The 22,093-nt window shown below is 45.4% G+C and overlaps 1 protein-coding gene across 1 annotated transcript in view; it reads right to left on the reverse strand.

The window, feature by feature from the left end:
- The window catches only part of LOC141146063 (kinesin-like protein KIF20A), a 67,786-nt gene that overhangs the window by 34,811 nt on the left and 10,882 nt on the right, over positions 1-22,093 (reverse strand). Inside the window, exons 5-6 of the mRNA XM_073632826.1 lie at positions 10,084-10,268; positions 9,505-9,580 (exon numbers count right to left, since the gene is read on the reverse strand). Coding sequence (XP_073488927.1) covers positions 9,505-9,580; positions 10,084-10,268 — 261 coding nt within the window. The remainder of the gene's footprint in view (positions 1-9,504; positions 9,581-10,083; positions 10,269-22,093) is intronic.

Below are 22,093 nucleotides of genomic sequence, written 5' to 3' on the forward strand. Positions count from 1 at the left end.
AACCGATCATACCTTGGGGGCTGCGGACTAAAAAAAAAAAATTGTCTGAACGCATCGGTCAGACGGCCACCTTCTCCACCGCTCCCTCTTTGACTGACTGAAGCCTCAGCAACACGTTGTCCAGGAACAGGAGTTTGTAACCTCCCAGTCTCTGGGAACACGTTGCATAGACCTTTCTGCAAGGCCTCCCGAAGATGTTTCATCCTCTGCTCCCTCTGCGACGGCAAGATAAGGTCCACAACCTTACCCTTGTAACGTGGATCAAGGAGGGTTGCCAGCCAGTATTGTTCCTTCTCCTTGATACCACGAATAAGAGGATCCTTCCGCAGGCTTTGCAGGATCAGGGAGGCCATGCAGCATAGGTTTGCTGAGGCATTCAGTCCGGAGTCCTCTGGGTCACTAAGGACGACATGATCCGCAGCCACCTCCTCCCAGCCACGTAAAAGTCCATGTGTTTCTTGGGACTGTAAATGATCCCTTAAAGACTGCTGCTGATGCTGAGTGCCAGGCTGCACCTCGTCCTCTTCCTGTGTGATCGGCGGGCACGCAGGAACACTGTCTGGATAAAAGGGGCCTTGAGAGCTAAGGAAGTCCTCCTCTTCCTGCCTCTGTTCTGCCTCAAGTGCCCTGTCCATTATTCCACGCAGCGTGTGCTCCAACAGGTGGACAAGGGGGACAGTGTCTGATGCATGCACTGTCACTGCTCACCATCCTCGTTGCCTCCTCAAATGGTGACAGGACAGTGCATGCATCCCTGATCATGGCCCATTGGCGTGGGGGAAAAAAAAAAAAAAAGCCAAGCTCCCTTGACCCTGTCCTGGTGTCATAGTAGCACAGGTACTCATTGATGGCCCTCTGCTGTGTGTGCAGCCGCTGCAGCATGGCCAACGTTGAGTTCCAGGGCCTTTAGGATATAGAGTATTCGGCTCCTTCCAGGCTCAGGTTACCGTTCCCTCAGTTCATATACACCAGAAAAGGGAGAAAAGCAAGAAACTGGCCATAGTGTAGTATTTCTATATATCATATGTAGACCTCCAATAATGACCAACACCCTGATGTGCACATAAACCAAAAGGTGATATTCCCACCACCGTAGCTGTAGAGTATGCTTACCAACTCGCAAGCTTTAAAACGCACTAGGAATCAATTGAATGGTGATAGGAAATAAATTATTCGCCCTCTGCAGCCAGGAGATCCGTATCCTCAGTTGTGACCCAAAAAGGAGATAAACTTTTGTTGTTCTGAAGAAATCCATGTGTGTTTATCTGTGCCTCCCTGTCCATGCCTGCTGGACCATGAGTCAGCAGTAATATGCACCTTACCGCTGACCGCCCTGTCCAGCGAGGCATGGACATTGCCTTCCACATGCCGGTAGAGAGCCGGAATCGCCTTCCGTGAGAAAAAGTGGCGGTTGGGTACCTGCCACTGAGGAACCGCACATTCCACAAACTCACGGAAGGGGGCAGAGTCTACCAACTGAAAAGGTAGCAGTTGAAGTGCTAGCATTCAACCGCTGAGCATGTGGATGGCTGGGAGCAAACTTCTTTCGGCGGTGCAGCAGATGGGGCAGGGAAATTTGCTTGGTACAATCTGACGGTGTACCGAAAGCAGATTGCACACAAGTACTTGGCTGTGACACACCTAATTCTACACCTTCATTCCTCTCAGTGCAGGTCTCAGAGAGATGAGGAGCAAGGAGAGTCCTCTTTGTTCTTTGGTGTGGGTCTTTTAGATACGCTTGCCAACGAACTGCATGGTAGGTCAACATATGTCTGGTCAAGCATGTGGTGCCCAAGTGGGAGATGTTTTGGCCACGCAAGATACGCTTGAGACATGTTGCAAATATCAGCGGTGCGATCTGATGCATTCGTCTCAAAAAAGGCCCACACCAAAGAACTTTTGGAATAAAGCGCAGAAGGAGCTTTGCGGTGTTATGCAGTCAGTGTGCTGCCCTTAGGCTGGCCCCTGGAGGGCATCCTGCCTTGTGGGTGATGTGCCTCCTCCTATCAGGCACCCACGTTGAGTCAGTGACCTCATCACTGGAGCAAACCTGGCAGTATGGGGAGCACGACTGCCTTGGGCACCCCCTCTGTCCGTGCTCACGTTACTGCCTTCATCTAGCTCAGTAGCATCAGCCTTCTAAACGCTGGGCATCCTCCTGGAGCATGTACCAAACACTGGTCAAACAGTTCGAGGGACTCCTCAGGAGGACATGGAGAGGACATGGAGAGGACATGGAGAGGACATGGAGAGGACATGGAGAGGACATGGAGAGGACATGGAGAGGACATGGAGAGGACATGGAGAGGACATGGAGAGGACATGGAGAGGACATGGAGAGGAGAGGAGAGGACATGGAGAGGAGAGGAGAGGACATGGAGAGGAGAGGAGAGGACATGGAGAGGAGAGGAGAGGACATGGAGAGGAGAGGAGAGGACATGGAGAGGAGAGGACATGGAGAGGAGAGGACAGGAGAGGAGAGGACAGGAGAGGAGAGGAGAGGACATGGAGAGGAGAGGACAGGAGAGGAGAGGAGAGGACATGGAGAGGACATGGAGAGGACATGGAGAGGAGAGGAGAGGACATGGAGAGGAGAGGAGAGGAGAGGACATGGAGAGGAGAGGAGAGGAGAGGACATGGAGAGGAGAGGAGAGGAGAGGACATGGAGAGGAGAGGAGAGGAGAGGACATGGAGAGGAGAGGAGAGGAGAGGACATGGAGAGGAGAGGAGAGGAGAGGACATGGAGAGGAGAGGAGAGGAGAGGAGAGGACATGGAGAGGAGAGGAGAGGAGAGGACATGGAGAGGAGAGGAGAGGAGAGGACATGGAGAGGAGAGGAGAGGACATGGAGAGGAGAGGAGAGGACATGGAGAGGAGAGGAGAGGACATGGAGAGGAGAGGACAGGAGAGGAGAGGACAGGAGAGGAGAGGAGAGGACATGGAGAGGAGAGGACAGGAGAGGAGAGGAGAGGACATGGAGAGGACATGGAGAGGACATGGAGAGGAGAGGAGAGGACATGGAGAGGAGAGGAGAGGAGAGGACATGGAGAGGAGAGGAGAGGAGAGGACATGGAGAGGAGAGGAGAGGAGAGGACATGGAGAGGAGAGGAGAGGAGAGGACATGGAGAGGAGAGGAGAGGAGAGGAGAGGAGAGGACATGGAGAGGAGAGGAGAGGAGAGGACATGGAGAGGACATGGAGAGGACATGGAGAGGAGAGGAGAGGACATGGAGAGGAGAGGAGAGGAGAGGACATGGAGAGGAGAGGAGAGGAGAGGACATGGAGAGGAGAGGAGAGGAGAGGACATGGAGAGGAGAGGAGAGGAGAGGACATGGAGAGGAGAGGAGAGGAGAGGACATGGAGAGGAGAGGAGAGGAGAGGACATGGAGAGGAGAGGAGAGGAGAGGACATGGAGAGGAGAGGAGAGGAGAGGACATGGAGAGGAGAGGAGAGGAGAGGACATGGAGAGGAGGAGAGGAGAGAGGACATGGAGAGGAGAGGAGAGGACATGGAGAGGAGAGGAGAGGACATGGAGAGGAGAGAGGAGAGGACATGGAGAGGAGAGGAGAGGACATGGAGAGGAGAGGAGAGGGACATGGAGAGGAGAGGAGAGGACATGGAGAGGAGAGGACATGGAGAGGAGAGGACATGGAGAGGAGAGGAGAGGACATGGAGAGGAGAGGAGAGACATGGAGAGGAGAGGAGAGGACATGGAGAGGAGAGGAGAGGACATGGAGAGGAGAGGAGAGGACATGGAGAGGAGAGGAGAGGACATGGAGAGGAGAGGAGAGGACATGGAGAGGAGAGAGAGGACATGGAGAGGAGAGGAGAGGACATGGAGAGAGGACATTGAGAGGAGAGGGATTATATACATACATATACACACACTCTGATACTGCAGCTAGCAAAATCAACTGCCTGCCTGTAGTATGAGAACACCACCAATCTTCTACAGGTAGCTTTAGCTGAACACTGTGCCGAGAGGGATTATATACATACATATACACACACTCTGATACTGCAGCTAGCAAAATCAACTGCCTGCCTGTAGTATGAGAACACCACCAATCTTCTACAGGTAGCTTTAGCTGAACACTGTGCCGAGGTCGCACTACACTAACTTGTAGCTTTAGATTAATACTGTTCAGAGGACGCACTACACTAACTGTAAATAGTCTAGCTGCCTGACTGTGGTACTAATAGGATCAGAAGAACACCAGCAATTTTCTTCAGGTAGCTGTAAATACTGTAACACAAGCCTACCTGTCAGTAGGAAGATAACAGGAACGGATCTAGCTAAACTGAATAATCTAGTCTCTAGTCACACATATACACACCACCTGGGATGCATATATATACATACACACACACACACACACACACTAAGTGCAGCTGACTGACTGTCCTGCCTAATCTATCTAACTTAAATCAAGTGACACTGTCTCTCAACGCCGGAACACACTTCACAGGGCCGCCGTGCAGGCGGCCTTATATAGTGTGGGGCGTGTACTAAACCCCCTGAGCCATAATAGGCCAAAGCCACCCTGGCTTTGGCCAATTACAGCTCTCTACAGACGGCGCTGTGATTGGCCAAGCATGCGGGTCATAGTGCATGCTTGGCCAATCATCAGCCAGCAATGCACTGCTATGCCGCAGTGAATTATGGGCTGCGACGCTCCACAAATTTGGCGTGAACGGCCCATATCGTTCGCAATTCAGGCGAACAGACGATGTTCGAGTCGAACATGGGTTCAACTCACACGAAGCTCATCCCTAATGAACATAACCAAACAAGGAGAGCATAGCAATGGCAGCCTTGAGGTTTGACTGACTGCCAAGCATATTTGTTTCAGTACTTAAAGCCACTAAGCCAGAACCACTTTGCAAGTAAAGACTTCAACCTCTCCAACATTCCTGATCTGCTTCCTTGTTTGGGTCAGCATTCAAGTTAGTGGGTCAGCACAGGGCTGCTTAGAAGGCAGTACCAGCCAGTTGTCTTGTACTGGGCCCCAGGCATCTTCTGATCAGGAGGGCTTGCTGTACTGTTTTATTGCAGAAACTAAGCATCTCCTGCCTCCCCCTGCAATGCTGCCAGCTTCTCCTCCTCTTTCTCCCTCTTGCTGCACTGCAGAGGGATTGGTTCTAGCACATGTGCCCCTTCCATCTGCTCTCCAAACCCCCGTGTGCCCCTTTCCCCCCGCAGTACTGCTGGCTTTGTTCCTCTCCCACCATCAGCTGCTGCAGGCACACAGGGGAATGTTTTAAGAAAGCAAGACATGGGGCCGGTAAATATGCCATTTACTGGCCCCTTCCTTTCTTGAATGAACACAGTGAGCGATCGGTACCAATTACTCGTGTTGATTCATCACTGAAGCATAGTAAACTGTTTACTATGCCTGTGATTTCTAACAGCAGCCCTGGGTCAGCATAACAGCCAGTCAGCCATTTTTTTCTGAAGGAATTCAGCAGGGGGCAAGCCAACACATTTCCCTCTAGACAGACATCCTTTAAACCCCAGAATTTACTTCTGGCTTCATGGGTCCTAGAAGGGTTCCAGGCTCTGTACAGATGTGAATACAGCAGAAAAACATAATGAACCATAGACAGGTAAAAGCTTTGCTGTATTTTGGCACCAACATAAAACATCTATCACTGATGTAACTATTCTTGACCCTTACTTTATCAAGAGTAACCGAACAGAGCCCCTTTGTGCTGCCTCAGCTTCAAGTATCATTCCCAGCCAGAAGCTGCTCTGATGCTGCCCACTTAAATTAGAATGCACAGGCCTAGACAGCCTCATCTCTTATATTTGTGGAAGGCTACCCAAAACAAGTTACTTGGTAGCAGTACTTCACCATTTAGCCCAAGTCTGACCTACACTCCTAGGAGGTTGAGCAAGAGGAGCACCCAACCTCTTGGAAGGCCTATAGTACTCCTACTGTAGAAAGCCATCAAGAAAGTTAGTTAGGCCAGGACTAGTAAATGCTTTAACCACCTAAGCCCCTGAAGGTTTTACCTCCTAAATGACCAGGCCATTTTTACGATACGGTACTGCGTTACCCAAATTAACTTAATGTCATCCCCCCCCCCCCACAAATCAAGCTTTTTCACCTCTGCCATTTTTAATTTTTTGCGCTACAAAAAAATAAATAAAAAAAAAACCAATAAGCATTAATTGATTGGATTGCGCAAATTCTGTCTTCAAACTATGGGATTTTTTTTTTTCTTTACTAGTAATGGCAGAGATCTGCGACTTTTAGCGGGACTGCAACATACAAATTGGATACCTGACACTTTTTTGGGAACCAGTGACACCAATACAAGGATCAGTGCTAAATTTGCACTGTTACTGTACTAATGACACTAGCAGGGAAGGGGTTAACACTAGGGGTGATCAAAGGGTTTAGTGTGTCCCTAGGTGGTGTTTACTGTGTGGGGGATGGACTGACTGAACACAGATCGGTGTTCCTGCCTAGCAGGAACAGAAGAAGATCTGTGTCCTTCCCTGTCAGAACGGCGATCTGCCTTATTTACATAGGGAGATCACCGTGCTGCCCCTCTGTGTGTCCGCCGGACCCACTGATTGCGCGCCCCCCCCAGTATCTGTTACACAAAAATGATGTACAGGTATGGCATTTTGTGCAATAGAGCCAACCTGCCACAGTATTGATCCCCTGATGAAGTTGCGTTGGCGTGACGCTACACGTCGGGTTTGAGTGATAGGCAAAACTGGAAGTGACACGGGAATATGAGCTCGCTGCTTGTGAGTTGTTTATGAGCTTAAAGCAGGGGTTCACCCACACCGCCAAAAAAAAAAAAAAAAAAATATTAAAAGCCAGCTGCTACAAATACTGCAGCTGCTGACTTTTAATACATGGCCACTTACCTGTCCCAGGGTCCAGCGATGTCGGCAGGGGACGCTGAGAACCCGCTCGGTTCTCAGCAGCTGCCGCCATCCTAGGTGAGGGAATCAGGAAGTGAAGCATTGCGGCTTCACTTCACGGTTCCCTATTGCGCATGCGCGAGTCGCGCTGCGCGTCCCAAATGGTCCCTGCTCTCTCCTGGGAGCTGTGTGTTCCCAGGAGACAGCGCGGTGGGGACGGGAAGAGGCGTAGACTCCCATGGGAGTCTATGCCGTAAGTGGGTGCAAATACCTGTCTTAGACAGGTATCTGCACCCCCCTCCCCCCTGAAAGGTGCCAAATGTGACACCGGAGGGGGGGGGAGGGTTCCGAAAAGCGGAAGTTCCATTTTTGTGTGGAACTCCGCTTTAATTCAAAAAGTGAGAGTGTATCAGCCACAAATTTTAATAAATAACTTACCAAACGTTACTACACTGGTGGGATTTTCCTTTACCTTTATTACTGGCGCAGAGGAAACAATCTAGGACGACTGTATGTGAAAATACTAAAGCGCTGCTATGTGTATAAAGACTAATAGGGTGAAACAGAGCAGCTGCACCATTCAAATGATCTCAAGCATGAAGGTATAAAATTCTTAAACAAATGTAGCTCTGTGTATAATTCAATCAAAAAATTGTGACAATTTCAAACAATATCTATATTTATAGTTTTATCATATCTTTATATATTCTATCTTTTGATTGAATTATGCACATTATACACAGAACAAGCGCTCCATTGTTTAAGAATTTTTAATCTAGGAGGACTTACCCATCATAAGGCATCACCAGCTAGACCTACTGGAGAGGGACCCCCAGGAAACTCCCAGATGCTGTCTGAAGCATCCATTCTAGTCCTATGCTGTTACCTTGCAGCATTAAGGTGAGAATCCAGCGCACACTAAGGTGTCATCGTACTGGACTGGCTAGGCATCAGCCATTTAGTTTCTGGTTATGGTGAAGGGTATCACCTGCACATCCTTTGATTGCTTTATGAATTATTTTTTTCTGAATGCTACTTGTGCCTAAGGTGGCACATGGGACATTCTGAGTCTACTGCATGGAGTTGCACCTTTGTTTTTGTTCGCACATTACGTTTTTTCACCCATCCATATTGTGCTTTAGCAAGTTACTGTGGGAAGATTTACACATTTGTATACATTGCCATTTGCACCTTATATTGAAGATTTCCACAGATTTGCAAATTTACTGTAAGAACATTGTGGGCATATTTACATTTGTGTATAACTAATAAAGATGCGCAATTGAAAAATCGAATGAGGCACATATAAGTGCCAGCGTGCACTACAATAAACCAAGGTGCTCAAAAAAAAAAAAAAAGTGTAGTCCAAACTGCTTGACCCAATGTGATCAGGACGAACTTCTCAGAAGGACAAACTATTTTTCTGTTCAAAGTAAAAACAGCACCTCTTACCAGATGTGATGGATCTCAAAATATAGAGATCGGATAGGCACACACAGGAAGGATCACTTGGCCAAAGGCATTGTTTTCACTGAATTTTCAACAGGATCCCCCCCTCCTGTAACGGCTTTTCTCTGCTGAAATACTCCTCTCAGAGCCTTCTAGTAAAATATATTCCTCCACGGGATGTATTTATAAAATAAAAAGAAGAGGCTTCATGGTGCAGTGTTCAAATTTAAAGGGTATTTATTCAAAAAGTCGTAGGCACTGACATCCAAACAAAACAGCCGCGGCCAGGTGATCCTTCCTGTGTGTGCCTATCCAATCTCTATATTTTGAGATCCATCACATCTGGTAGGTGGCGCTGTTTTTACTTTGATGAACACGGAAAATACATACATACACCATATATTTTTGTTTGTTTATTGGGTCTAGTGCAGACATCCTGCTTTACATACATTTTTTACATAATGATTGTCACTTGCACCTTATACTGTAGATCTTCTCATATTCACTAGTCGTCCTACAGAGGAGCAGCACCACCACCCTACCATTTAGTATATGTACGGTGGCCAGTCGGCAAGTGGTTAATTCTGATGACACTGGGAATGCATAATCTCAGGTCAAGGTTGTCAGAAAAGATGAACTTGAAAATTAGAACTAAATACTAGGGTTGCATCGATAGTTTTCTTTTACCAGCGATTTCCTGTTTGGTCAAGTACTCGTTGATACCGAGTACCAATACCCTTGTGGTGCCATTTAAGTCCATACAAAATGAATGGGCTCAAATCTCACTGCAAAGAATCGCATGGGATTTGAACAGGAATGCGGTGAGATTTCTGTCCAAATCGCATGCAGTTTCCCACACGCTCCATCGTGAACCCAGGCTGAAGTCACTGACAAGCCTGGGTTCACACAGGTGCGGTGGGGGAAACTGCATGCAATTTGGACAGGAATCGCACTGCATGCCTGTTTAAATCAAATGCGATTCTTCGCAGTGCTTAAATTGCACTACAAAAAAGGTATCCGTTTCAGGTATTGGAGCATTTACATGAGGAGTACTCATACAAATGCTTAGTATCGGGAACGATACCGGTACAACACTACTAAATGCTTACAAGAACAGATCACTTTGCCATACAATATGAAGCTGTAATAACCAGCACCCACTGTTTAAATTTACCTTTTACAGGTGAAGATTCATTACTAGAGGCCAGGTTACGAAGATTTCCTGAACTTGAAACAGTCTTCATACCATCCTGCAATGCAAAAAAAAATAAAAAAGCAAAATTTAGTATGTGTCTTCAGCCATTATGTAGCACAAAGTAAATGCTACAGCAAGCATTCCTGGTGTCAGGAAGAACAAGAGGCGTGGGGAATGCTTGTCGAACTCGGATGTGTGAAAAGAATGTTACGCGGTCCATGCACTACAATTTGACAGTTTCAAAAAAGATTCACAAATATGATCAAATGGAGCAGCGAAACAGATTACCATACTGAGAAATAGCTTTGGTAACGGGCTCTTTGCTCTGTTCCAGGCTTTGATTAAAAAAAAAAAAAAAAAATGTAAAATTGTTGAAAGGGTCTGAAAAGGGCAGAAAACCGAGCATATGGCAAGTATCACAATTTATACATATGTTGATAGTAGTACAAGAGAACAGATAATGTAGCACACAATTTGAGCCAACAGTAAGAATAATAATGCCATCTAGTGGACAACTTTGTTTTCAAATTTCATTTATCGCTTTAGGTTGCCACTAACCTCTTTCAGGCTGGAAAGGAGAGCTGCTTTTGTGGCTTCCTCCTGCTTGACTTGTGCAGGGTCTAGCTTCATGACATCATTGCCAAGATAGGGCTTTAGAGTCATTTTGGGGTACTGTCGACCTCTGATATGAGCGAAAATCACATCAAGTGAACGAGGAAGTATACCACCATCTTTTGGAGTTCCTGCAGAGGCAAAAATGTTTTAGTGCATAAGGTTTCATGCACTCAGGGCTTAAAAACACCTTTTACAGGCATTTTACCTTCTCAGCCTGTAAAAGCACCTCTATGTTAGTCTAGGTGTCCATGCATACATAGGTGTTTATAGGCATATTAGAAGTGGAATGTTTAGGCAGAAAAGTTTTGATGCATGTAAATGCGCTTAAACCTTAGGTGTTTATTGCTTCAGACTTCATTCCATTCAATGGGCAGAATTATTCTGGCCAATGAATACCGTTCAAATGCTGAATGCGCATGCAACATGTGGCTTTAGGTGCGTTAACCAGCTTTTTCCTGGCAGGAGTAAAGGCAATCAGGAGAAAACCAAATGCCCAGTGTACATGAGGCCTAATAGAAAGAAAATTCAAGACTTACCGGTAACTTGTTTAAGTAGTCTTTCAGGACAACACCTGAGACTGTGGTTCCTGCCACCAGACACAGGAAATGCATCTTCAGACTTCTCATCTTAGAGCCTGCAGGGCCACTGACAGATCACGCTAGAGTAGGGTTGCCACCTTTTCTTCAAGCCCGAACACCTCAGCGGGGCTTGGCATTTTTTTTTGTAGCACACTGAGATTGTAAAATACCTGGGAAACCTGTGTGCCCTAGGGGAGTAGTAATGCGGCATGCGCAGTGTTGAACAGTAGGTGTAGCCAAATGCATATAGTGCAGGCGTGTGTAATGTACAATATAGTGTATATATAGTGTGTAAAGTTTGGTGGGGAGCCTCCTAGTGTAATTTGGGGGGGGGGGGGGGGGTCTCCTGGTGTAGTATGGGGCTTGTATATAGGGAAATTATTAGTAATTGTATGAATTACCAGATGTTCACATCAATAGAGAATTATGTACTCAGATATATAAAATGTTGAGTTAAATCACATGCATAAAAACACACACTTAAATGCACACAGATACTGAGATATATACACATATGCTCAATTACATACACACACACACATATATATATACAGATACATGCACTCACACAAACAGGTATAAATACACTAGACACTAGGGGCGGACTGACCATTCGGGCAGTGCCTGAGGGCCCCAAGGCCACTAGGTGGCCCCAGAGTGGCCAGCCTCCGTAAAACCAGGGACACTATGTAAAAATCTGTTTTTTTTTTACATGTGTCCCTGAAATGTCCCTTGGCGACATCATTTTGCTGTGAAAATCCCGAGGCTATAGCTGCCCCGCTCTGCACTGCCTCCTCAGCCAATAGGAACAGTGTGCATGCCCCCTTCCCCACCATGGCTCATTTGATTCAGAGCAGGAGATGTGGACTGCTAGAGGAGAGGAGAGGGAGGAGGGGACAGCCTGAAGTGTGGGGCAGACTGCAACCTGCTGGAAGGTAAGCTTGCTGAGCTGAACAGTGTATTTTTGTCAGTGGCTTACCCTGGTGAGCGGGGGTAGGGTGGGGGGGGGGTGTTTTTGCTCTAGCAGGGCTCCTCCTGTCTCTGAAGCTGTTAGATCAATTTTCTGTGTGAGAAGTGCCATGCTTCTGGAAGAAGGACATGTTCTGAAATTCTCCCCTGCCTACTCATTACCTGTCCACCGGTACACAGGCAGTCCCCTCCTCTCCTGCATTACCACCTAATGTGTCTGAGCTGCTGGGGCACTACAAGTCCCAGCATGTCAGGAGATGGGGGCAACAGCGTGTTCAATTAGGCTGATTTTTGGGTGAAAAGTGCTGGTGTATATGTCTGTGTATAGATGTATACTGCGTGTCTATGTGTGTGATAAATATATTATACAGTGGGGATGGAAAGTATGCAGACCCCCTTAAATTTCACTGTTTATATTGCAGTCATTTGCCAAAATCATTTAAGTTCATTTTTTTCCCTCATTAATGTACACACAGCACCCCATATTGACAGAAAAACACAGAATTGTTGACATTTTTGCAGATTTATTAAAAAAGAAAAAAAACTGAAATATATCACATGGTCCTAAGTTTTCAGACCCTTTGCTCAGTATTTAGTAGAAGCACCCCTTTTGATCTAATACAGCCATGAGTCTTTTTGGGTTTTTCACATCTGGATTTGGGGATCCTCTGCCATTCTCCTTGCAGATCCTCTCCAGTTCTGTCAGGTTGGATGGTAAATGTTGGTGGACAGCCATTTTTAGGTCTCTCCAGAAATGCTCAATTGGGTTTAAGTCAGGGCTCTGGCTGGGCCATTCAAGAACAGTCACGGAGTTGTTGTGAAGCCACTCCTTCCTTATTTTAGCTGTGTGCTTAGGGTCATTGTCTTGTTGGAAGGTAAACCTTCAGCCCAGTCTGAGGTCCTGAGCACTCTGGAGAAGGTTTTTGTCCAGGATATCCCTGTACTTGGCCGCATTCATCTTTCCCTTGATTGCAACCAGTCCTGTCCCTGCAGCTGAAAAACACCCCCACAGCATGATGCTGCCACCACCATGCTTCACTGTTGGGACTGTATTGGACAGGTGATGAGCAGCGCTTGGTTTTCTCCCCACATACCGCTTAAAATTAAGGCCAAAAAGTTCTTGGTCTCAGACCTAAGAATCTCATTTCTCACCATCTTGGAGTCCTTCAGGTGTTTTTTTAGCAAACTCCATGCGGGCTTTCATGTGTCTTGCACTGAGGAGAGGCTTCCGTCGGGCCACTCTGCCATAGAGCCCCGACTGGTGGAGGGCTGCAGTGATGGTTGACTTTCTACAACTTTCTCCCATCTCCTGACTGCATCTCTGGAGCTCAGTCACAGTGATCTTTGGGTTCTTCTTTACCTCTCTCACCAAGGCTCTTCTCCCCTGATAGCTTAGTTTGGCCAGACAGCCAGCTCTAGGAAGGGTTCTGGTCGTCCCAAACGTCTTCCATTTAAAGATTATGGAGGCCACTGTGCTCTTAGGAGCCTTAATTGCAGCAGAAATTTTTTGGTAACCTTGGCCAGATCTGTGCCTTGCCACAATTCTGTCTGAGCTCTGCAGTTCCTTTGACTTCATGATTCTCATTTGCTCTGACATGCACTGTGAGCTGTAAGGTCTTATATAGACAGGTGTGTGGCTTTCCTAATCAAGTCCAATCAGTATAATCAAACACAGCTGGACTCAAATGAAGGTGTAGAACCATCTCAAGGATCATCAGAAGAAATGGACAGCACCTGAGTTAAATATATGAGTGTCACAGCAAAGGGTCTGAATACTTAGGACCAGGTGATATTTCAGTTTTTCTTTTTAATAAATCTGCAAAAATGTCAACAATTCTGTCAATATGGGGTGCTGTGTGTACATTGAGGAAAAAAAAAATGAACTTAAATTTTTCACTCTGTTTATATTGCAGCCATTTGCTAAAATCTTAAAGGGGTCTGAATACTTTCCGTCCCCACTGTAATCCATCTATCTCTATCATACATACACACATACTGTATCATCCATGTGTGCCTACTGCCACCAAACAGAAGTCGATCTAACAATCCTATGCCCGTGAAAAATCCACTTGTTGCCATTCGGAAGCAGCTGAACGGTGAACTGCTGAGCTCGGCCTCTGATCAGGCGGCAGGTCTGGGCAAACACCTGTGCAGCGATATCATGGCACACATCGAGTATGGCTTTTATTCACATGCCCCACTGCCAGATCTGAGGCCAACCACAGCAGTTCACTATTCCACTGGCTCTACGACTCACTTGTGTAGTTCAGAGCCTGCAACAAGTGGATTTTTTTTTTCCAATTTAAAAGGCCTTTTCCTGCCAGCTGCCTGCCACACCAAGCACTAAGGTGCTAACGAGTGTGTAAGGGGACGCTGATAGAAGGTGACACACTGGGGGGGGGGCTCTGCCATAGGGTGACATGGGGGGGGCTATGCCATAGGGTGGGACTCTGCGGACTGATGTATAAGGAGAATGTTGGGACTTTGATGTAAGGGAGGACTCTGATGTGAGCGTGGTGCTCATCCTGACTGCTGTACTCTGTTACTCTTACTCCTGGAATGGCGGCCACCTGTAAGCCTGGGGGCCCCATAATCTTCTATTGTCCGGGGCCCCATGAGTTGTCAGTCCGCCCCTGCTAGACACAACCACAACATACTGTGAGATGAATACATACATATGTAGTCTGGTAATAGGCAACCAGCTTCTCTCTTCCCCTCTGTCCTGCTGTCCCCTCACACGCCGTGCAGCTCCTTCCTCTGCCCACACACACACCTCATCTCCAATACATTGGTCTGTCAGAGTAAACAGTCCTGAGAGGGCTCCAGTAGCCGGAGCTAGAAGCAAAGCATTGGAAAATGTGGCCAGGAGGTCCTGTATCCCTCCAGAGAGAGAAACAAGTCCCTTGTAACTAGGGCTGTTTCCACCCTGACAATTACAAATATGTGAAGATAGGTTAACATCTGATACATGTTATGGAAGCAAGATTCTAATTAAGCTTTTATGGGGGTGTTGGAAGAGTTTTTGGGGGTGCCCTGGTGACTGGTGTCAGGCAGTGAGAAACCTGGACAGAGGATGTAAAAACCGGACTGTCCGGGTGAATCCTGGACAGGGGGCAACCTTATGCTAGAGCCTTAAAAAGCCATACAACCAAAGGCTCTACTGAAAACTTCCCAAAAAAAAAAAAAAACTGCCACACCTTTGTCCATATAGTATTCTCCAGTATAAATTCCAAAATAGCAAAAAGGTCTTCTGACAACCAGAAGAGGGTTATATATTCTCCACATTTTACCACAGATGGCTTTAGTCACCTTCTTGCAGCTGACAAGAGTAGAAACTAGAAGCTCCAAAAACCTCTCATTTTTAAGAGCTGCTACTCAGAAAGCAAGCTGCGATGCTTCCTCCAGGTAATGTAAAGGCCCCTGAAGAAATTGTGTTACAGGAAAAGGCCAAAAAAGTTTGGCTGCCAGATGGAGAAGTGAGGAGAACCATGCTCTTTTTAGACCAAAAGGGTACTATAAAAGATGACCAAAGTTCTTTCTCTCTGGATCTTCCTTAAAGTGATAAACACCATTTAAATTGTTCAGTAGTTATGTAAAGGGGGGGGGGGGGGGGCAGGCAAAAGAACATCCAAGTAATCGATATACAGCTGTCACGTGACCTAGATCTTTTGCAGCCTGTCTGCAGGGAAACATAAGCCGGAGGAGCTTCTAGTCCTCTGCTAGTCACATGTTCAAAATGAGAAAAGGGGAAAAAAAAAAAAAAAAGCCTTTTGAATACAGCGTAAAAATAAATACATCAATAAACTGTTTTAAGTCGGCATTCAAATCTATAGTTGAAATCAAATCCATTTTTGACAACATTGTGTGGGTGGATTTCTGCCAGTCACAGGCTGTCTCACCCCTCCAGCCTGTGTCTAAAAAAGCAGGAGGTGAAGCCTTCATTAATCTACATGTAATATCCTACCCCCATTGTGTTTAGCTGATTAGTGGGCATGAAGGAGGGAGGGAACGGGCTGTCATTTACCACTGTGTATGTGCCCACATGTGTGACTATAGTCACATGGACATCTCAGATATGATAGGAAGGAAATTAGCAGCATAGATATACACTGAAAACTGAGCATGTGCAGAGTTACCACCAGAGCTGCAAAATCCCAAGCTGAATTTGGGACACGAACAGAAGATGGAGATAAAGAGCGGCAGGATTAACCAGGTTTTTTGCAGGCTACAGAAAATGAATCTCAGTGACAGAGTATGAACAGCATGTAATTAGAGCTGCAACGATTATTTTCATAACTGATTAATTGAAACAATAAATCGGCCAACTAATCGGTTAATAGCAAAAAAAAAAAAAAAAAAAAAAAAAAAAAAAAGCAATTTATTCTTAAATATCTCTATACAGTGGTAAATGTAAGTAACCAACTATATGGTTAGGGAGCAAAAGCTCTAATCCACTCGAATAACAGACAGAAGAGATATACAGTAAAAGAACGTTAGTTCAATTTTCTAATTGTTAGTGAGGTCAAATCGACGTTCGTTTAACAACAGTGACGGGAAAATTTAGAAATAGGCATTTTCAGACAGTGTGTGGTTTTCATTCAGAAATTACATTCATTTTAACAGAATGTTAAAAAAAATGAAAATTTCAAACTCTTTCATTTGGCGAATGTACAAAGATTTTTCGTCTGAATATTCTCGTCTGAAAATTGATCCGAGTGACCAGCATAAGGCTCGGTACACACCTATGCAGTTTGCTTTTGATCTGTTTCTGCAGTGCATTTTTATTTTTGTGCATGTGATTTTGCTGCGATCTGCGTTTTTTGCATTTTTTGTGGCCAATTTGTTGTTGGGCAGATTAAAAAAAACACAAACTGCTGCAAAAACGCATTACGTGCTTTTCTGCAGCTTCTCCATTGAAGTATATTGAACCAAAAAAGCAGTTTTGCGTTAAAAATGTCCCTGTCCCTTTCCAAATACGCAGCGGTTGAAAAAAAGCAGAGATGTGAACATGTCCCATAGGAAACCGTGTAAATGAACTGTAGTGCGTTCCTGCAAAAAACAGATGTAAACCAGGTCTAAGACGTTTAGTAACATAACAGGGATAAAAAAAAAAAAAAAAAAAAAAAAAAAAAAAAAAACTTTAATTAGCCCGTTATAGTACAAAAAAAAAACAAATAAATAATCACTACTGTAAGGGGTTCATTTTTTTTACTGTAGAACTGTGAAAGTAATATTTACAGTAGTGATTTGCTCTTTGTACTATAAAAGGGCTCATTTTACTTTTAACCCCATTATGTTACTGGCCGAATAATCGATGATAGAGAGAAATTATATATATATATATATATATATATATATATATATATATATATATATATATATATATATATATATATATATATATATATATATACACACACACACAAACATACACACTATGAATAGAATCGATTCGTTGTTAAAGTCAATTGATACCACGTAGCAACCTTGCACAAGCAGATCTTACCAAAAGATATCCAGAGTCCATCCAGAGTTTTTTGTATTGATTTGCTCAGTGGTCCCAAACTGAGAATTAGGTGGAACTTTCTCAAAGGTTTCACCACTAGAAAACGCATAGAAGTAGAATCCCTGGTGCTTCATCTGCCGGCACAGATCTAACTGCCTTCTGAAGTATTCATTCTTGTATCATGCACTTTGTTACCAAATTTTTCAGAATATCGGTCACCAAATATCTTTTCGGAGGGGATGCCGCAAATTCTGTGTTGTATCCTTGGAGACCATACCCAAAATGTACTGATGTGAGGTAACCTCATTGTGCAAGAAACCCCTGCAATCTTCCTCCCACTGGGAGAGCAGAACTACTGAGACTTCTTGGACTGTGCAGGAGGATGGAAAAGCACTCCCCCTTTGTTCTTTGACTTGAGGTACAAGTCTTCTTTCCCTGCGTTTTACCCTCCTGCTATTGAGCTCTTTGAGGAAGAACACACACAGCCCTGTACTTTGTCACTGTAAAAGTTTGTCTGCCGCACGATCCGGAATGGATTCTAATTCTGGACCAAAAAAAAAAGTCACCTGAAAAACGGTATATGTCAGCAGTTTTATCTTGGAAGCCAAACTCCCAGCCAAGTTTTCAGCCACAAAGGAGGAATCAGTAAACACCACTAATCTGGCTGACATTTGAATGGATTTGTCTGAGGCATCCCTTATATATCCTACAGCCTTAGGCAAAGTCAAGATTTCTAGATCTCCTTTTTTGGATGTACCTACAATAATATGCACCTTCACCTGATAAAGCCATTGTTCAAGGTTTCTAGCAACACAGGTAGTTTCCATAGCAGGTTTCAGATACCCCACAATAGACTGCCAGGATATTTTAAGCAGCAGATCCAGTCTCTTGTCCATTGTCACCTTGAGGTTGCCCATGGCCTTAAAAGCCAAATACATACTTGTGGAGATCTTGGGAAAAGGCTACGCCTAAGCTAGGCATTTTACTCCATATAGCTGCTAGGTCTTCCTCATAAGGGAATCTTCTCTTTGGAAATGAGGATGAACCGGAAACACCCACCCCTTAGGCTTGTCTAGATACAAGTACGGTCATCTAAGGACAGATTTTTCTCTTTTCAATGCCTAGCACATCATGCACCACTTTCAGAAGACCATTTACCTCTTCAAGGGATGTTTTGTATTTAGGCTGAAAAACCCTCAGTATGTTCCTCAGATTCAGAGATTGTGCCACTTTTCAATCTTTTGGCACGGAGTTATTTTGACTGAGGAGACTAGGCAATTGCAAAAAAAAAAAAAAAAAAAACTGAAGATTCCTCCTCCTCTTTAACAAGTATAGAGCACCTCTCACAAAGTGGCATTTTCCAAGAATTTTCAAGTTGGACTTTGCATGAGCCCCAGCTGAGACTGATCCTTAAGCATAATACTCCCAAATCAGCTTAAACACCGATGCATTGAAAAAGACATGGACTAATTCAAGTGCCCAGACAGGCCCCAGCCACGGGGGGGGGGGGGGGGGGGGGGGGGTATAAACAAGAAGCTCAGCACAGAGAACACTGCTGAATCCCTACCTAGGCTTTGCTGATGCCAGCAACTGACCCAGCGATTGCCAGCAACTGACCCAGCGATTGCCAGCAACTGACCCAGCGATTGCCAAGACTCCTGCTTCCTCCATTCTGCAGTGCCTGCAGCAAAATGTGTGGCTTGAAATGCCGGTTCTGGAATCCTGAGACGCCATGCTGTGACAGGCCGGGACCAGAAATGGGCACCAGCAGGGTCATTCCTCCTCCCTGTAGCCTTGTGGCTAAAAAACAGACACTGTACACCTGATACAGAAGTCCCACGCCCTCCTGAATGACATAATGGCCGAGGACGCTCCTTCAACCACCAGAAATATGGCCCAGGGGTGCAGCAAGCAGAACCAGCAGTGCCGAGCTCTGAAAACCAAAAACAGGACTATCCCACCAGGTAGTACAGGCACTCCCTGAGCATGGAAAGAGAAGGAGCCAGAACATCCCACACCTGTACCGAGGGGATGCTGGGGGACCTAACACTGAAAGAAAAAAAAAAAGTAAAAAAGTAAAAGGGGAGACACCAACCCTCCAGGACTGCCCTGAAAAATGCTAGACTCACCCAGTTCCATAGTGTTCCTGCCAAGCTGGGGGATCTATGGGGAGAAGCCTTCCTTTAAAGTGAGAAGATTGAGGCAAATCATGTGTCTTGTGGGAGGAGCTATGATCTCTCAGGTGCTGTCTTGAAAGCCCTGTGTCAATTTCTTTCAACCTTTATTGACCAAAAGCACTCACCAAGGACCTGTCTAAAGCTAGGTCTAATAGAACTTACCACTGGCGTGGTAGCAATAAGAGATAGAGAATACATACACACACACACACACACACACACACACACACACACACACACACACACACAACATTCCCTCAAAAAGTAAATTCAAAGCAAATGAGGTCCTCAATTTACCTAAACTAAATAAGCAAAAATAGGTATCTTGCCTAGAAGAACCTAATTCCCGTTGAAGGGAAAGAACCAAGTTCAGGTTCATTGAAACTCCATTTCAGTTGCCACAAATGCTTGAGCATTTGGTCAAATAACCACATGCCATGGCAGCGACAAAAAGCAAAAATGTGATGTGTACCAACATCATAAATCCAAATACAATTGAAAACAATGAAAGTTCAGCGGGTGACACCCCTATTCCAAAGTGACAAAAAAAAAAAAAAAAAATTATATATAATTTTTTTTTTTTTTTTTTTAACCTAATGCCGCCCCATGTTATAGCCAAAAGAGGGCTACAGTGCAGGTCTAAATTGCCGGGAGGGCATCCATGTACGTGATGCCTGCACACCCCCTGATCACCGATCCCCGGCCCCTTAGCACGTGATCAGCTGTCAGCCAATGACAGTGGCCACGCATCAATGCCCACCAGTGCTGCCAATCAGTCCCCATCAGCGCCACCTATCAGTGTCTCTGTGCCCCCCATCAGTGCAGCCTCATCAATGAAGGAAAAAAAAAAAAAAAAAAAAAAATGATAAAAATATCATACGGAGTACAGTCTAGCATGACTGTACAATGGTCAAAGAGTGACAGCGCTGAAAGCTGAAAATTGAGCTTGTCAGGAAGGGGGTTTAAAGGGGTTGTAAAGGTAAAAATTTTTTCACTTTAATGCATTCTATGCATTAAGGTGAAAAAACTTTTGACAATACCGCCGCCCCCAGGCCCCCCGTTTTACTTACCTGACGCCTCGAATCTTCGCTGCTTGTTCTCGTCATCTTCATTGCAGCTCAGCCTGGTCGCTGATTGGCTGCAGTGGATGGATTGAAAGCAGCGCAGCCATTGGCTCGCGCTGCTGTCAATCACATCCGATGACGCGGCGCACCGGGGGGCGGGGCCGAGTGATACAGCGAGCGGCTATAGCCGCCGGCTGTATCACGGGAGCGCGCCCGCAAGCACTCACCACCATGCGGGAGCTCGCATTAAGGTGGTTAATGCTTGCGGGGAGGAGCTGAAACAGCCGCCGAGGGACCCCAGAAGACCAGGTTCGGGGCCACTCTGTGCAGAACGAGCTGCACAGTGAAGGTAAGTATAACATGTTTGTTATTTTAAAAAAAAAAAAAATAATTACCTTTACAACCCCTTTAAGTGACCAGTAAGCAAGTGGTTAATTAATCTTATACCCCTCACCACTTTGAAGCCCTGGAGGGTGAGAAGGGCCTATTGGTTGAAATGCGTTGGAGCAAAGCTCGTGCCGATGTCATTACACCAACTGGAGCCAGCAGCGGTGGTTGTGTTTCTATGCGATTTATCCTAGAACCTATGCAAGTAGATGCAGAAATACTTATTACAATAAATCTGCGGGTTGCACTATGGAATGATTGCTCATCTTTTACATGGCTTAATGTATATGGCCGAGCAGAGGTGCAAACAGGGAAACCCTGCTGATGTACCCTGGAGTTCAAGTGCCATGGAACCACCTGTTGCTCTGATATCCCATATGGTTCCAAGGCTGGGGATGGATGTTTACTAACATGCGGTTATAAGACCGCCTATAATTTGGGGGTCTTATCACTTGGTAAGAGGCTGCAATTGGTGGTGGTGTTGAATTCACAAGTGGAAACATATGGCAAGATTTGCAATGGTGGTGGAACCCTCCTACACATTAATTGTTTTATCTGGACATTTGTATATAGGTTGTATACTTCAGGTCACACTGCAGAAAGGGGAATAAGCATCACAGAAATACCTGGAAAAGCGTGGATTCAAATTAAAACTCCCTGCCGCTCCCCGAGGATGTTAACATAACAAAACTAGTAGGGTGGAGGCTAAGACGCTGACACCAAGCTGACAAGCCTTTTGCAGAGATCAGACTCTCGGGTTTTGGAACACAGCCAGGAGCAGAGGATTTCATTATTGATAACACGCAATTGTGTTAAGCTATGAAAGTTCCTTTCCTCTTCCCCTTAATTGCCGTTTGTCCAATGCGGAAGAAAAACTGACAGGTGGAGAGATTGAAATTGGCAGAATGAAGTGAGACACAGTAAGCGAGTCCATGAAGATTGGAACAGTTCAAATATTTTATCCTGTGTAATCGCTTGTTTATAACCTTACCAGCCATAGCAGTTGGCGAGTCACGTTAGAACACTGGTATTATGTGTTTGTTTGGGCAGCTGCGGGAGCTTTGATTTTGAGTTGTTTAATGACGAGTACCAAATGCAGTTTTTCTACAATTTAATCAATTAGATTTTTAAACAGTCTGCTCATACTAAAAATTCCTATGCAGTCTACCAAGAAGACTGGATCAGTGAAAGCTCTACATCTCAGGTAACCACTTGTTAACCACAATACATATAATATACACACACACACACACACACACACACACTTCAGCT

Source organism: Aquarana catesbeiana, linkage group LG05 (genome assembly GCF_042186555.1).
Source record: "Aquarana catesbeiana isolate 2022-GZ linkage group LG05, ASM4218655v1, whole genome shotgun sequence".
Classification (NCBI taxonomy): Eukaryota; Metazoa; Chordata; class Amphibia; order Anura; family Ranidae; genus Aquarana; species Aquarana catesbeiana.